The 17,436-nt window shown below is 39.4% G+C and overlaps 1 protein-coding gene across 4 annotated transcripts in view; it reads left to right on the top strand.

Moving 5' to 3' along the window:
• 1700029J07Rik (RIKEN cDNA 1700029J07 gene) overlaps positions 1-17,436 on the top strand; it is a 36,293-nt gene that overhangs the window by 9,124 nt on the left and 9,733 nt on the right. For 2 of the 4 annotated variants that reach the window (XR_378912.4, XR_003947334.1), the window contains exons 6-8: positions 3,932-4,111; positions 9,799-9,968; positions 12,553-12,676. Coding sequence is in view for 2 of the 4 variants with exons in the window: in NM_001359113.1 (NP_001346042.1) it covers positions 3,932-4,111; positions 9,799-9,968; positions 12,553-12,619 (417 nt within the window). In the remaining 2 variants the exon portion in view is untranslated. Of the gene's footprint in view, positions 1-3,931; positions 4,112-9,798; positions 9,969-12,552; positions 12,764-17,436 lie in introns of those variants that run through there. The other 2 variants (NM_001359113.1, NM_001033148.3) reach the window with 2 other exon arrangements.

Genomic DNA, 17,436 nt, shown 5'->3' with positions numbered 1-17,436 from the left:
ATCCACCTTTATGAGAGAGAAGAAGAACCCTTTTTAAAACAGTGGCTCTCAACCTGTGGTTTGAGACCTCTTTAAGGTCACATGACAGATATCCTGCATATCAGATATTTACTTTACAATTCATAACCATAGCAAAATCACAGTTATGAAGTAGTAACAAAGTAATTTTATGGTTGGGGGGGGGTCACCACAACATGAGGAACTATATTAAAGGGTCCCAGCATTAGGAAGGATGAGAAATCACTGCTTTAAAAGAAACATTAAACACACACACACACACACACACACACAAATCTAAGAAAAACACACACACCTCACAAACGGACAAAAATGGAGATCAAAATAAACAAGCAAAAGACCAATAAGACAAAAAGTACCTAAGCAAAGCGAAATGAGACAAAAGACGACTGAGCTCATTTTGTGTTGGTGGGCAGTTCCAGGGCGCGGAGCCTGTCCTGGTTAACAAACCCAGTGAGACCCCACTGGAGAAAACTGACTTTATTTTTACTAGTAGGCATCAAATGTGATAGCTTTTAGGTTATGGGTGGGAGGCCATGTCTACCTCCCTCCCTCACTGCTGGAACCTCATCTGGGTTGAACCTACGCAGGACTTAATGCATACTCTCACAGTATCTCCGTTCATGTGAGCATCAGCCTCGCTGTGTCTGGAAGCCACTGTTTCCTTGGAGGCATCCATCATCTCTGCTCTTACGGTCTTTCTTCCTCCTCTTCTGCCTAGATCCCTGAGCTTTGACAGGAGGGAGGGCTTTGGTGAAACATTTCATTTAAGATTGAGTACTCCAAAGTCTCTCACTCTTTGCACACCGTCCAGCTGTGGATATCTGTTTTAATTATATACTGCAAGAACAAACTTCTCTGATGAGGGCTGAATGAAGCACTGATCTATGAGTATAGGAATATATCATTAAGCGTTATTTTACTGTTATATTCCTTTAGCAGAATTAATACTATTGGGTTTTCTTTAGGCGAATGACCTATCTAGATTCTTGGTCACTTTGGCTGTGTCAGGTATGGATTACATCTCATTGAGTGCTCTTTAAATCCAATCAGAAAGTGGTTGATTCCTTTCAAAACATCTGTGCCACTACTGTATCCATATATTTTGGAGCAGATTGTTGTTATAGGTCATGGGGTATGTAGTTGGGAGATATTGGTGAAGACTTAAGGATGAAGAGCTATTAATTCTCCTCCCATAACATGCAGAGAGCCTTCCAGAATCGTGAACATTAGCCGGGTAACACTTGTAGTTAGACACCAGCTTGACTTCTCAGTTTTTGATGACAATAGAGTCTTACCATCATGTCATGGAGAGTAACATATATAGTCTTATCAATAGCCTGTATGGTTTAAGGTTTTTCATGGGACTCCTTGGACCAGCATCTTACAAGATTTTCATTTCTTATACTGGAGATTTTAGCATAAGATGTCTAGTTGGGGCTTTGTTTCCCCTGTTATTTGTTGGTTCTGTTTAGATTCCTTTCCTATCTGTCTGAATTTTAGGAAGCATCTATAGTAGTAGGTTCCTATATGGCTTTTCAAATGACCTCTGGCGTTAGTTGTCTCTCCCCTTCTTCTCCCTTACCCCTCACTTCCATGCCTTTCCCTATTTAATCCTCCTGTTCTAACTCCTCCCTCATCTCTCCATAATAATATATTCTATTTCCTCTTCCTTGAGAGCTCCTTTCCTTTCTGCTGGTTCCTTACTAGGCACATAACCTTTGTGGTTATTCAGATTGTAGCATACGTATAAATGGCTTAAAAGCTATCATTCACATAGAAGAAAAACACATATTTGTCTTTTTGGGTTACCTCCCTTGGGATGATTTTTTTTTTCTGGTTCTAGCCATTTACCTGAGAATTTCACATTGCTTAGCAGATGAATAATATTCCATTGTATACATGTACCACATTCTCATTGTTGATTCATCAGTTGATAGACGTCATGGGTGTTTCCAATTTTTGGCTATTGTGAATAGAGCAGCGGTGAACGTGGCTGAGCAAGTGTCCTTGGGGTAGGATAAAGCGTCATTTGGTAAATGTCCAAGAGCAGTATAGCTGGGTCTTGAGGTAGATGGAATCCCAGCTTCCTGGGGAATGGCCACACTGTTTCCCATAACTTGCACTCCTCTTATAATGGACGAGGGGTCCTCTTGCTCCACATCCTCACCAGCATGAGATGCCATTTGTTTTGTTGATCTTGGCCATTCTGACCAGTGTAAGATGGCATCTCAGAGTAATTTTAATTTCTGTCTCCCTGGTGACTGAGGATGTTAAAAATTTAAGTTCTCCAGCCATTTGTCTTTTGAGAACTCTATGCTTAGTTCTTTCCCAATTTTTCAGTTGGATTATTTGTTTTCTTGATGTTCAGGTTTTATACTTTTATATATATATTTTAGATACTAATTCTTTAATAGATTTATAATTGGCAAAGATCTTTTCCCATTCTGTAGACTGCTGCTTTGCCCCATGATCATGTCCATTGCTGAACAGAGATTTTAGCTTCATGAGGTCTTATTATTAATTATTTTTCTTGGTGGCTATGCTGTCAATGTTCTGTTCAGAATGTCCTTTTCCGTGCCAAGTAATTTAAGTCTATCCTGTTTTTCTCTTTTATCAGATTCAGTGCATCTAGTTTTACATTGAGGTCCTTGATCCATTTGGAGTTAAACTTTGTGCAGGGTGATAAATATGATCTGTTTGTATTCTTCTACATACAGCCAACCCATTTACCCACCATTTGTTGCAGAAGCTGTCTTTTCTTCATTGTGTACTTTTGACTTCTTTGTTAAAATTCAAATGTCTATAGGTGTGTGGGATTATGTCTGGATCTTCAATTTGATTCCATTGGTCGATGTGCCTGTCTTTATGCTACTTTACTTTATAGAGGCATTTTCTCAACCAAGAGTACCTCTTTCCATATGATCCTCGCTTGTGTCAAGTTGAGATAAATCTAGCCAGAACAGCCTACTAATGTCTTCTCTTGAGCACTTTGATCTCATTTAAATTGTTCCCATTCAGTTTGTTAAATGATGAAACATCAAATCTCATGTGTGTAAGAATGTAAAACATCAATATTTTATCTTTCTAAATCTGTATTTCACAATCTTTTTGCGTTCTTTCAAGAACTAGCAATTTTAAATTTAGTTCTTCCACATAGAAAGGGTTGTAATATAAGACTGAAAAAATAACTTCTGTTTTGCTGAGTATTATGTAGCTAGAAATTCTATAATATAAAAATGTTATAATGTAAGCACTAAGTATTTTTTTGTGCTTAGAACTAAAATCTGATATTTGCTAAGGGCCAACCATGTGCCAAATGCTTTCTCTACATAATCTCATTTGATCTTTAACAACATCAAGGGGAAATAGTATTCTCATTAAATTCAAAGATGTGACACCAAAGGGCAGCATTTTCCTTTAATTCTTGAGAAATGCTAAAAAGTAGGAAGGAGCCAGGATTGGACTTAGAGACCAAGCCTTTCCTTCCTGCTGTCCAGGAAGCAGCAAGAACTTGTTCAGGTGACGGACTGTTAAGTCTCAAGTAGATTCTGTCCAAAGGGAAGGTTGTGCTTACTCATCAGCAAGTATGTTCGTTCCCTCCCTCCCTGCCTACCTCCCTTCCCTTCCCTTCCCTTCCCTTCCCTTCCCTTCCCTTCCCTTCCCTTCCCTTCCCTTCCCTTCCCTTCCCTTCCCTTTTTCCTTTCTCTCCCTTCTTCCCTCCCTCCCTTGTTCCCTCCTTCCTTCCTTTATCCTCATCCTCCATTTTTTAACCATAGAAGTTGAACATAAGGGAATGTTTTCGACAGCACACCCAGTGGCATGTGTTTTAGAGTCTGCACATGGACAACTGATTTAAAAGGTGATTTTGGTCTTGAATTGTGTCTTAACTTTGAAACTCTTCAATTCACAGAAAGAAAGTGAAGAGCACCATCGACTAATCAAAGGGTCACCTTTCAAGCTGCATCTTCACCCGAAGGACTATTTTGATACTAACCCTTACTTTTTAGAGCACCATTTACCTCCCCTTAGGAGAGAAGAAAAGAAGGAAGTGTCTTTCAAGCCCTTTAAGCCCTCCTCTCCTGGTAAAAAGGTAAAAACTTTTGGGATGAGAAGTAACTGAGCGTTATAAAGAAACACAATCTCAAGCAGAGAGTGTGTGTGTGTGTGGTGGGGGGGGGCATGTCTGTAATCCCCATCCTTCCGTATTTGAAGCACGAGGATTTGGGGGTTCAAGTCTAGCCTAGGCTATGTAGCAAGGCCAGAGGGAATGAGGAAAGAGAGGATGCTGGGGGCAGGGAGAACCTGTGTTTTGCTGTCAAATCATTGAAGTGCCCATGTAAGCCTTTCTTTGTGTGACGATTTACAAGATCCTATAAGGCCACAAAGCAGTCTGGGGAGATGGCTATGATGACCTCCAGTTGGACCCCTAGCACCCAGGCAAAGCTCAGCCTGGCAGCCTGCGCATGTAGCTTTGGTAATAGGTGTAGGGCAGAGGGAGGAGACAGGCTGATCCGGAGGGCCTTGCTGGCCAGCCAGGGTAGCCAAGAGTGAGCTCCAGATTTAGAGAGCTCCCTGTCTCAAACACGGAAGGTGGCACGTGGAAGAGAAAGGCATCTAGTATCAATGTCTGACCCCCACATGCCCATGCACTGACAAGCACAGCTGTACACATGAGTGCATACATGCATACCCACCTCTGCGGAGCCACAAAGCATGACTGGAATGAGAAAGGTGTTGTAGTGAAGCAATTGCTGTTTGCTTCAGATGTGCTTGAATTTCCAATGAAGTTTTGAAAGCCATCCTGTAAGTTTTGAAACAATGAAAATAATCGTCTCCTGCTGCTTCTTTCTGAAGCCTGTAAGTGGTGAGCATAAAAACCAAAGTGCTTTGACTATTTATGAACATAGTTGAACCTTGACCTTTCTGTTTCTGGCAGATCCTTCTCATCTTGCTATAGACTCTACAAGGATGCATGTATTTTTGTCCTTTGTACCTTTGTACCTTTTCTAGTCTGTTGCATCTGGGAATACGTATGCATGAGCATTGTGTACATGCAGGGTATGGGGTCCCTGGACATAGAGTTCCAGAGAGTTGTGAGTCACCCAGTATAGGTGCTGGGAACAGAACCCAGGTCCTCTGCAAAAGCAGCCAGTGTTCTTAACCACTGAGCCATCTCTCTAGCCCCAAAGGGTTATCTTTATAAAGTAAAAATTTTCACTTTTGAGAATATATTTCTTAATTTATATTCCAGCTGACTGGTCTATCTGCTCGTTTCTTCTGTATCACTTTTAGTTGCTTTTATACTTAAGGTTAGGGAGTCCAATCTTTTCTTGCTTCTCCACAACCTTGAGATTAAGAGTCTCATGCTCTGCCAACTGAGGGTTAAAAATACAGATTTTACTTAATGATGATACCTTAGAGCGATGTCACCCAATAGATTATGTGTTTCATTTTATAGAGTTTGGAGAACCGAGACTAAAAAGGGTGATTTTAAGATTGAACGTTTATTAGAGATGATGGCTATCTCAGAAATGCCTTTGCACATTAAAACTGATGATGCCCAGGCATATGCATCCATTAGAATACAACAATATTTTTTAGACATTATGGCATAAAACCTGATTCTGGGACAGCTTCACGGAAAGCTGATATCCTCACTTTGGGACTGCTCCAGTCCAGACTGCAGTTAAGCCCTCACCTTTCTCAGAATACAGAGACCAGACAACAAATGCTACAGCTAATTGTCTTAAGACTGACTTGGCAATTTGGCCAATTTGGGGGTGGGGTGGGGGCAAAAGAAAAGTGACACCTCAAATCAACAGGAAACAATTTAAATTCTAAATAATGTAAGCCTTAATTGTGAGACTGTAAGTATCTATTCTTCAACCCCACTGGAGACCTGAGAAGGAATAAATATTATCTAAGTAGGAGGTGCAGGCAAGCAGCTTCCAAACATTAGAGAAAGTTGGCTGTCTGGATAGTTACCCCAACATTTCTCTGAGTTGTAGGAGCATCAGCCTTATGGCCCAGGATATCTGACAGACTTTTCTGTGAAACAGGAATCATGATATACTTGCCTATCTTTTTCTTGCACAGTTGTTCGGTTGACTTCCCTGCATCCATGTTTGTTCAGTTGAAGTAGTTGAATCAAGGGCAGTTTTGCCACATTTGAAGCAAACCCCATAAGGAGATTCTTTGATGCTCATCATCTTCTTTGAAGCAGAAAGGGGTGCTGGCAAGAGCTGATATGTTTCAAGTTAAAAAAAATAATAAAACATCTTAAAATGTCATAAATCTGTAGGTTTCTGAGGTTTTTGAAGACCATCTCTCTAGTGTATTTGAATTAGCAAACATTGCTTGTTACTAGCTATTTCTTATCTGTTCAACCTAGGAAGCATATTTCTGTTGACTAGCCTAGTATCTAACATGACCATGACTTTGATTGTTTTACTGCTAACTTGCATTTCTTAATTATGCTAAACAGTTTATAATAGCAGCCCCTAAAAGGATTGGAACTTAATGTTGCATTTTAAAGAATCACTTAGGTACAGTGTCTCAAAGAGGAGTTGAAATATATATACATATTATGTTGTAGCAAAATATAACCTCAAATTTGCATCAAGTTACAAGGATCTATATCAATGTAAGGTTTTTGGTTGTTAGTACTCTTTGGTCTAAAAGTAGATTCAATAATCTACCTTCCCCCATTATCCTTATATTATTCCTATATTCCCCCTTCTTTCCATCCCTTCTCCCCTTTCTCCCCTAATAGTTAAGAGAGAAAGGAGGATAGAGGGGGAAAAAAGAGAGAAAAAGGAATTCCTGAGTCTACCCTCCCTCATTGTTTCCTCCCTGACCAAGACCATTAGCAATACGTAACCAACTCTCCTAAAACAGTGACATTCATCACCCATAGTGCACCCATGCGTAATACACCTACTCCAGCTTTTGCCAATGACGCATACATCTCTTAAAATTGTTTCCTGTTCATTTGAGGTGTCACTTTTCTTTTGCCCCCACCCCACCCCCAAACTGGCGTAATAGCCAAGTCAGTCTTTAGACAATTAGCTGTAGCATTTGTTGTCTGGTCTCTGCATGCTGAGAAAGGTGAGGGCTTAATTGAAGTCCTGACTGGAGCAGTCTGTGATGATGGACCAAGTGAGGTTATCAGCTTTCTGTGAAGCTGTCCCAGAATCAGGTTTTATGCCATAATGTCTAAAAAATATTGTTGTATTCTAATGGATGCATATGCCTGGGCATCATCAGTTTTAATGTGCAAAGGCATTTCTGAGATAGCCATCATCTCTAATAAATGTTCAATCTTAAAATCATCCTTTTTAGAATTTAAGGCAAATGCCTGTTGGAATTCTGAGCATGCATCAATAGTATTGTGCGTCAACGTGTGCACATATCTCAGTTCTCCAAACTCTATAAAACCAAACACATAATCTATTGTGTGACATCGCTCTAAGGTATCATCAATAAGTAAAATCTGTATTTTTAACCCTCAGTCAGTAAAGCATGAGACTTTTAATCTCAAGGTAGTCAATTCTAGCCCTAGATACCATATGTTGAAATAATTTTATGGGGGAGGAGGGTTCCTGCCCCACTCTAGCCCATTTACCTCTGGAATAAAAGACACAGAGAAACCTGGTATTTTAATTAACAAGCTGTAGGTCTAGACTGGGCAGGTTCTGAGCTATACAACCCTACATCCCAGACACAGGCCCTATGTTACTCTGTGTTTGAGTTTTGCCTGGTTTGCTTTATTCCATGTATTTGCTCAGGGTGAGCTTCTCTTGGCCACATGCTCATGGTCCATCTGCCGCATGGCTGACTTTCTTCTTCCTCTCCTCTTCCTAGTCCCTCCCCGAGACCACCTTATAATCTCAGTCTCTTCTTCCTCTCTCTCCCACCCAGGCGTAGGTGCCAGCCTTTTATTATCCAGTTCGAGATTACTGGGAGCATTCTTTGCACCACACTGGTTAATACAACGCCCATGCCCAGACCGCAGACTGATTTGGGGGCACAGAACTCAGCATCGAATACACAGTGCACAGGATCAACCCCAACATATCACTTTAGTGGTTCTTAGTTCAAATGACCAATGGCCCGACCGAAGTCTTTAAAGGATTCTCAAACTTCCTTCTTGAATCTCACAATCCAGGCCTCCATCCTTTGCACTGCTCTCAAAATTCTTCTCTTCCAAGCTCCCACAGAACAGCCTACTGATTTCTGACCACTCAACAGCCTTTCTAACTCTAAGTTCCAAAATACTTTCCATATTTCTTTCCCTCAAACATGGTCAGGTCTGTCACAGCAATAGCCCACTATCCTGGTACCAATTTCTGTCTTATTTAGGATTATTATTGCTATGATGACACACCATGATGAAAGCAACTTGGGAAGGAAAAGGTTTATACCAGTCTACAAATCCATTGCTGAGGGAAGTCAGGCCAGGAGACTAGAGGGCCTGGAGGCAGAAACTGGAGCAGACGTCATGGAGGAGAGCTGCTTACTGTGATGCTCAGACTACTTTCTTATATACAGTCAGACCACTAGCCCAGGGATGGTACCAGTCATTGATGAAGAGAATGTCCATCATGCTTCCCTTGGGGCCAATCTTATGAGGCATTTCCTAGATTAAGATTACTTCTTCCCAGATGGCCCTACCTCAAGTTTAGTTGACATAAAAGCTAGCCAGCACAGTATCCCCTTTGTAGAACGACCTGTTCAAGATGTCTTGGATGTTTACGTTTCAGCTAATAGTGCACACTAGTGTTAGTTCTTTCATGGGATGCTTCTGAAGGATGCCTGAACATTCTGTGATAACTATGAAGTCAAGAATTTGAAAACAGAAAGCTATTCTGGTTAATTAAAATATACATATAATACTTTGAGAAAAAGTATATGTATATAACTACTCTCTAGTTTTAATCTACATATGTTTTGGCTTTACATATTACAAGCCAAAGGATTCTTAATTTAAATGGATTATAATTTCACAGAATGAATTGGTTTGCTTGCCTTTTTTTCTTTCCTTCTTCTCATTACATTACTGTGGATCAAACCCAGGGCTTTACCCTCTATAGGCAAATTTTCTGCCATTGAGCTATATCCCTATCTTCTTTCTTCCTCCTCCCCTAACTATTACCCACCAGCACTAGTTAATAGAAGCCCAGGTAGGCTTCAAAATGAAGATTTTAATCCTTGGCTCTTGGCTGAAATTACAGCCATAAGTCACCACATAAAATTATCTCAGTGATTATATAACAAAGATAAACATACTGTCAAGTCAGTTTAACATGTCCAAGTGATTTCAGGTCTATATCACATAGGTAGAACATGTTTGCATGAACTTCTCTTACTAGACACAGTTTCCGTGCTCCATCTATGACCATGCTATTTCTTTGGGTGGGGGGATTGCTAATGCCAAGTTCCCTATCCCCTTTCATAGAGAAATATAGCTTATGTTTGTCTCATTCCTTCATCAATAGGCTTACTAAATTACTAATTGATAGCCTGATTAAAGTTGCTATAAAACATCAATGCTTGATAACAGCATGGAATATTATCTTCCACAAACATTTCCATCATTTCTTTTTATAGAAAACTACTAGCATTACAATGATTGGATCCTATATAATTAGCAGCAGAGAGACCCTTTGCTGGGGTTTGAACAGAATGAATAACTTTCTTTAAATGTAAAACCAACTCCGTCGGCTAGAAAAGTATATAGGAACTTCGTGACTGTGGAATTTTGTATCTTGCTTATAGGCTGGTGGAATGAAAGCAGGGGCATTTGACCCTTACCCAGCACACTCAGCGGACCCTTACGTGGTCAAAGTGGAAAAGGCGATTCCTTCGAAAGGTGAAAGGGTTTTCCACCCACCCAATGGACCAAAAAGCAGACCCGTTGAAAGTATAATGGCGCTGAATGTCAAAAGGTAGGCTTAGCTTATGTGCAGTCTGTAAACCGAGAAAGATTATTTCTACCTTTTTGGTGCCCTAACAGTACAGATGGCAGTGAGCTGCCTGTCTGGGGGCTCTGCTGGGTCCTTTACAAAGCCAGCAGCTTCTCTAAGTCTTTGGTCTTTTCCAGTTCTATTGTCCATAGTTTAAAAATGGAAGAGTTGAGCACAGGGGCTGGAGGAGAGCTCAGTGCTTAAAAGCACGGGCTGCTGCTCTCCTAGAGAACCTGGACTGGGTCCCCAGAACCCGCCTGGCGGCTCCCAAGCACCTGCAAGTCCTCGTCCAGCTGATCTGAAGCCTTCTTCTGGCCCCTGCACGTACCACATGGTGCATACATGCAGGCAAAATACTCATACACATACAACCTTAAAAACAAGGCAGTGTCAGCATATTATAGATAGATTGTTGCCTCCGTTATGGAGTGTATTCATTATGAGTCACTTGAGACTCCTTGGATATTATGTACGTTACATTAATTGCAATAGTTCCAATGAAGTTTAAAACAAATGTACATGTAATACTCACAGGGTGAAAAGCAATAGGAAAACAAATTCTTCTGTAGTTAATGCTGCTGATGTTTAATGTTAACTATTATTCAACAATTATGTGGAATCCTAACGACCCTTGAAAGTTCTGTCCCTGTATCCACCTGTAAAATTAAGATATATTCTAGATAATTAAAAATAAGTACATATAAAAATATGTGTATATTATCAAATGCTGTCTAGTTTACAGTGTTTTGGTAAGAAGAGCTGAAGTCTGTGTGGCCATACCTGCTATGTGGTCCTTCTTCTTTATTTAAATGCATTCTTTGCTTCAGTCACGTGAACTCCATAGTATATCAACTGTTATTTAGTCTGCCTGCTACATTGCTAATGAGATGGTTCCCTCCTGCTTCCTACTGGTTTTCCCTACAGTCTTGGCTGATCTCCCCAGGCAAAGCTTCTACTGAAGCTCTCTATAGAACTGGTCTGTTGTGGATTATTATTGTGTTACACCTTACATTATAGGTATTTTTGCTCATGCAGCTGTATGATTCTTATATTGTTAGACAAGATGCTAAGCTCGTAGTTATTTCTTGATTGTTTGTAAACATCAGCAGCGTTAACTACAGAAGAATTTGTTTTCCTATTGCTTTTCACCCTGTGATTATTACATGTACATTTGTTTTAAACTTCTTTGGAACTATTGCAATTAATGTCTTTCCCATGAACTCATCTTTTAAAATGTAACAATATTGCAATCACCTAGCATGTAGTACATGCAGATTTTATGTTAAATGATCATTTTTACAAATGCTAGATTTCAGTAGCTATAACATCACCAAGTGGTAAATAGAAGTGAAACCATGCAGTCTAGGCAGTCTCTGGCTTACAAGGCAGGGTCAAGATGAAAGGCCCTCATTAGATGCAATATGCAGCTAATTCCAAGACTGTGGTTTGTATTGATTCTTCCTGTAGGTTCAGGTGAACAGGTTTTGGAGATGTATATTGTTGGTAATTGATAATGATGACAATGTATCATATATATATATATATATATATATATATATATATACACACACACATATATGTATATATATTATACACATATATAATATATACATATAATGTCTATTCTTCAAAGTACTTTACAGTTTTGTAAAGTGAAATAGATTTAGCATTAACAAAATTAAAATACTCTGAAAGAATTAAAGCTGAGCCATTTCTCTAAGCAGCTTCTCCATACAGCCAGGTGATTCAGATACTCTGCATATTAGGGTAAATTTGTTATTTTCAAGTCACTGCGTTTAGGAATGATGGTCTGTGTGGGCCAGTTGGCAGAGCATTGATCTGGAAATAGGAGACATGGAACCCTTATTCTCTATCCTTTTAGCTTTATCCTCTGATGAGCCACCTGTCACTGGCTCTGTCAGTTCTCTGCCAACTTCATCTAATAGAAAAGATAATGAAACCGGAATTTTCTCCTTCACACTTACCTTCAATTAGTTGGGATGTTTTGTGGGGTTGTTAAGTTTTCTGTGGTCTCTGCTATCCATCAGCAAAGCTGAGAGAGTTCTCTGGTGCACTAGTAAGGTGCTTAGGGCAGAGAAGCAGCAACTGACTGTTCTTCAGAAAACCCAGAAGTTGATTGTGTGTTAGTAGCTTTTAGCTTATGGAAGCCTCACTTTACGTGCTCATAATCACCCTGAGTCCAGTTTCAAACCCTTCTATACTGATTTGAAAGCTAATAGACGCATGGGTAAAATGCATTTCATAATATTTTCTGCTTCTTAGATTTTCTAAGTATACCTTTTTAATTCAGAGTTGTTGTTTTTTTTTGTTTGATTGTTTTTTTGTTTTTTTTTTAGTCGATGAGAATATTTTGCTTGTTGACTGGGGTTCCAAAGAGCTCTGTAACAGATTTCTTATCTGGAGTGTGTCAGGCCCCAAGTTTACTAGCACCACAGACAATTGCTGTAGGATTTTATGTCATAAAATAACAGGAACATTTAAAGAATGTGAAGGTATAATATCTAGACTAGTAAGATTAAATGCTCATTTCTTTTCTGATTTTAAGGGCATTAAACGTGAAGAACTACAAGAATGCCTCCTCAACCACTCTGGGAAAGCAGTTAGTCTTCTAGATCCTCTTGGTGGCTCAGAGAGTACACAACGTTCTGGAACAAATGGCTCCATGGCGGGTAAAGGAAATTTAAACACGAGGCTCAACTCTGATGCCCTTCCTGATCGTAACGCTGTTTAATAAACACTGTTGCCTAATGACATAATCCGGGGTTGCTGACCTATATTCTTAGATTTACATTATTTTTATTCTTTTTTTAGTAGATATTTTCTTTATTTACATTTCAAATGCTATCCCGAAAGTTCCCTATACCCTCTCCCTGCCCTACTCCTCTACCCACTCACTCCCACTTCTTGGCCCTGGCATTCCCCTGTACTGGGGCATATAAAGTTTGCACGACCAATAGGTCTCTCTTTCCACTGATGGCCGACTAAGCCATCTTCTGCTACATATGCAGCTAGAGACATGAGCTCTGGGGGTACTGGTTAGTTCATATTATTGTTCCACCTATAGGGTTGCAGATCCCTTCAGCTCCTTGGGTACTTTCTCTAGCTTCTCCATTGGGGGCCCTGTGTTCCATCCTATAGATGACTGTGAGCATCCACTTCTGTATTTGCCAGGCAGTGGCATAGCCTCACAGGAGACAGCTATATCAGGGTCCTTTCAGTAAAATCTTGCTGGCATATGCAATAGTGTCTGGGTTTGATGGCTGATTATGGGATGGATCCTCAGGTGGGGTAGTCTCTGGATAGTCCATCCTTTCGTCTTAGCTCCAAACTTTGTCTCTGTAACTCTTTTCATGGGTGTTTTGTTCCCTATTCTAGGGAGGAATGAAGTATCCACACATTGGTCTTCCCTCTTCTTGATTTTCTTGTGTTTTACAATTGTATCTTGGATATTCTAAGTTTCTGGGCTAATATCCATTTATCAGTGAGTGCATATCTTTTGCACTCTTTTGTGATTGGGTTACCTTACTAAGGATGATATCCTCCAGATACATCCATTTGTCCAAGAATTTCATAAATTCATTGTTTTTAATAGCTGAGTAGTAGTCCATTGTGTAAATGTACCACATTTTCTGTATCTATTCCTCTGTTGATGAGACATCTGGGTTCTTTCCAGCTTCTATTATAAATAAGGCTGCTATGAACACAGTGGAGCATGTGTCCTTATTTCCAGTTGGAACATCTTCTGGGTATATGCCCAGGAGAGGTATTGTTGGATCTTCTGGTAGTACTATGTCCAGTTTTCTGAGGAACTGCCAGACTGACTTCCAGAGTGGTTGTACAAGCTTGCAATCCCACCGACAATGGAGGAGTGTTCCTCTTTCTCCACATCCTCACCAGCATCTGCTGTCACCTGAATTTTTGATCTTAGCCATTCTGACAGGTGTGAGGTGGAATCTCAGGGTTGTTTTTATTTGCATTTCCCTGATGATTAAGGATGTTGAACATTTTTTCAGGTGCTTCTCAGCCATTCGGTATTCCTCAGTTGAGAATTCTTTGTTTAGCTCTGTACCCCATTTTTAATGGGGTTATTTGAATTTCTGGAGTCCAGCTTCTTGAGCTCTTTGTATATATTGGATATTAGTCCCCTATCAGATTTAGGATTGGTAAAAATACTTTCCCAATCTGTTGGTGGCCTTTTTGTCTTATTGACAGTGTCTTTTGCCTTACAGAAGCTTTGCAATTTTATGAGATCCCATTTGTCAATTCTTGATCTTATAGCATAAGCCATTGCTGTTCTGTTTAGGAATTTTTCCCCTTGCCCATATCTTCTAGGCTTTTCCCCACTTTCTCCTTTATTAATTTCAGTGTCTCTGGTTTTATGTGAAGGTCTTTGATCCATTTAGACTTGAGCTTTGTACAAGGAGATAAGAATGGATCAATATGAATTCTTCTACATGATATCTGCCAGTTGTGCCAGCACCATTTGTTGAAAATGCTGTCTTTTTTCCACTGAATGGCTTTAGCTTCCTTGTCAAAGATCAAGTGACCATAGGTGTGTGGATTCATTTCTAGGTCTTCAATTCTATTCCATTGATCTACCTGTCTGTCACTGTACCAGTACTATGCAGTTTTTTATCACAATTGCTCTGTAGTACAGCTTAATGTCAGGCATGGTGATTCCACCAGAGGTTCTTTTATTGTTGAGAATAGTTTTTGCTATCCTAGGTTTTTTATTATTCCAGATGAATTTGCAAATTGCCCTTTCTAACTCAGTGAAGAATTGAGTTGGAATTTTGATGGGGATTGCATTGAATCTGTAGATTGTTTTCACCAGGATAGCCATTTTGACTATATTAATCCTGCCATAGATCTACATTTCTAGGTAGAATGTAATCTTCAAAAAAAAAAAAAAAAGTCAAATCTTGAAGTGTAATCCATGAGTAATAGAAGTTTTCTAAAGAAAGAAGACACACAGTATCATGTAGTTCCATGCAAAACAGCTTCATTATGCATTCTTGGGTACACATCACTCAAATATGACAGCGTTAGAGGCAATGGACTGCTGACTGACAATTTAAGACTATACAGTCTGGACAACTTCAGACTATTAGGATTCCATTCAAATAGGTAGGTATGACTTGGGTAGTTTTCTTATCCACCATCAGTGAGTGAGGACTGAGATAAGCTTTTTAGCCAGCCATTAATCTGTGCTAGAAAGCATCTAACAACATTGCTCAATACTTGTAACAAGGTTTATAGATGTTAACTGAACCATGGAGGAATTAACTAATCTGGCAGAACTCATTTGCATAGGGAAGGACTCCCTGAACAGGTCCTGGAAAAACACACGTTTTAAGACCAACAAGTCATAAATGGGACCTTATCTAACAAAAACTTCTATACAACAGAGGACAACATCATTTGAACAGAGAGGCATCCCACAAAATGGGACAAGACAAAACACCCTTTATTTCCCTCAGTTCAGGTAGAGTAGGCATTACAAATGAACAATGCCCAGTGACTGAGATGCCATTTGTGGTGGATAGCCCTGGAGCTAATTATATTTGATGTTAATTCCGGGTTTCCTGTGAGTGGTTGAGAACAAGGAATGTGTTAGCACTCAGGTGATTTCCTGTAAACCTGCTTTCCACCTTAATTTGTAAAATAAAGGAGAGCTGATGATTGGGCAGATAAAAGGGAAAGTGGAGCAGAAGTGGAGGGGGAGGACACAGAGGAGAAAGAAGAAGAAAAGCTGAGCAGAAGCACATGGCCTGGAGAAACTGCAAGTTCTAAGGGTCTCATAGATGTGGAATATGGTAGTGTAGCAATTGATCTACCCAATCTAGGTGCACAGCCTGTATTCATATTAATTGAGTTGAGTTTTCATTGCCAGGGTATATTTGGGATGAAGAGATTTACCGCAACAGTCATTCTCACCAGCCAAAGAAAGACTGACTTCCCAACCCTGTAGGGAAGACATATCTTTTTTTTTTAAATTTAACTAATTTTTTTATTATATTCAACACAATATATATTTTTATACCAATCATAAAAGTAGTGGAATGTTATTAAATGAACATAAATAGATAAAAGTCTTTTTGTTTGTTTGTTTTGTTTTTAGTAGAGCTTTAAAATCTTGGCTCTTACTGTGGCACAAACCCAAAATAAGAACAATTTTTAGACATTGGAGTTCATTGTAATAAGGCTGTACTTCAATGTCCCTCACATCACCAAAGGATTTTACCTCCATAGTAGATAAGCTAAGAGTTGACAGTTCTGCTGTGCCAAGGAATGAATTGTAGGCATGATTTTTGGATACAGATTTCCTGCTATGGTCAAAGCTATTTGACTTGAGTTATTGTCATCATTCTCAGCCCACAGGGAACTGGTTACATTCATTTAAGAAATGGTGTGTGTATTAAGATGGTCTATCCATGAAGTCATTCATCAACTGTTTCAATGAACAATGGTTCTGCTTGGAGGGTGGCATAGACATTAGGTGAGGGTAAGATTCTGGTTCATTGGTTGTGATGATTTTTGAAAAGCATTCATCTCAGAAAAGAGTAACTTATAAGGTCCTCTCCTTCAAAATTGATAGAATAATTATAAATATCAAGCAAAACATTCAGTCTCACTCTTTGTTGTTCTCTTACAAGCCACCTCCCAAATTAATTGTCTACATTTCTTTTGGCTGTGTAAATAATTTTGAAATATGTAAGCTGTTCTGAAAACCGTAGTATAGTGTAAAAACATCAAATAAACAATCCTACTAATAGGCTGAGACAGGAGAAGCATGATTTCAAGACCATTATGTAGTACACAGTAAGACACTGTCATGTACAAACAAGTGAAAACGTATATGGATTGTGCAATATTGGACCTATTTCTCCAATTACCAATTTAGAGACACCACTGGATAACAGCCAACAAATTTATAATTCCTCATATTTTTGAATTTCAGTTGATTGGGATATGTTGGTAATATTAATTTTCACATTAAGAGATATTAAGGAAAAGTGATTGTTACTTATTATTTTTGTTGTTAGAGGTGGAATTATGTTTGTGTGAGTTTGTTGAAAGATTACTTTCCCCTGTCCGATTTGGGATAGGTAAAGATCCTTTCCCAATCTGTTGGTGGTCTTTTTGTCTTATTGACGGTGTCTTTTGCCTTGCAGAAGCTTTGCAATTTTATGAGGTCCCATTTATCGATTCTTGATCTTACAGCACAAGCTATTGCTGTTCTATTCAGGAATTTTTCCCCTGTACCCATATCTTCGAGGGTTTTCCCTACTTTCTCCTCTATAAGTTTCAGGGTCTCTGGTTTTATGTGGAGATCCTTAATCCACTTAGATTTGACCTTAGTACAAGGAGATAGAACTGGATCAATTCGAAATCTTCTACATGATAACAGCCAGTTGTGCCAGCACCA

The sequence above is a fragment of the Mus musculus genome, chromosome 8 (assembly GCF_000001635.26).
Source record: "Mus musculus strain C57BL/6J chromosome 8, GRCm38.p6 C57BL/6J".
NCBI lineage: Eukaryota > Metazoa > Chordata > Mammalia > Rodentia > Muridae > Mus > Mus musculus.
The sequence above is the reverse complement of the archived record's forward strand: the minus strand, read 5'-3'. Positions and strand labels throughout refer to the sequence as shown.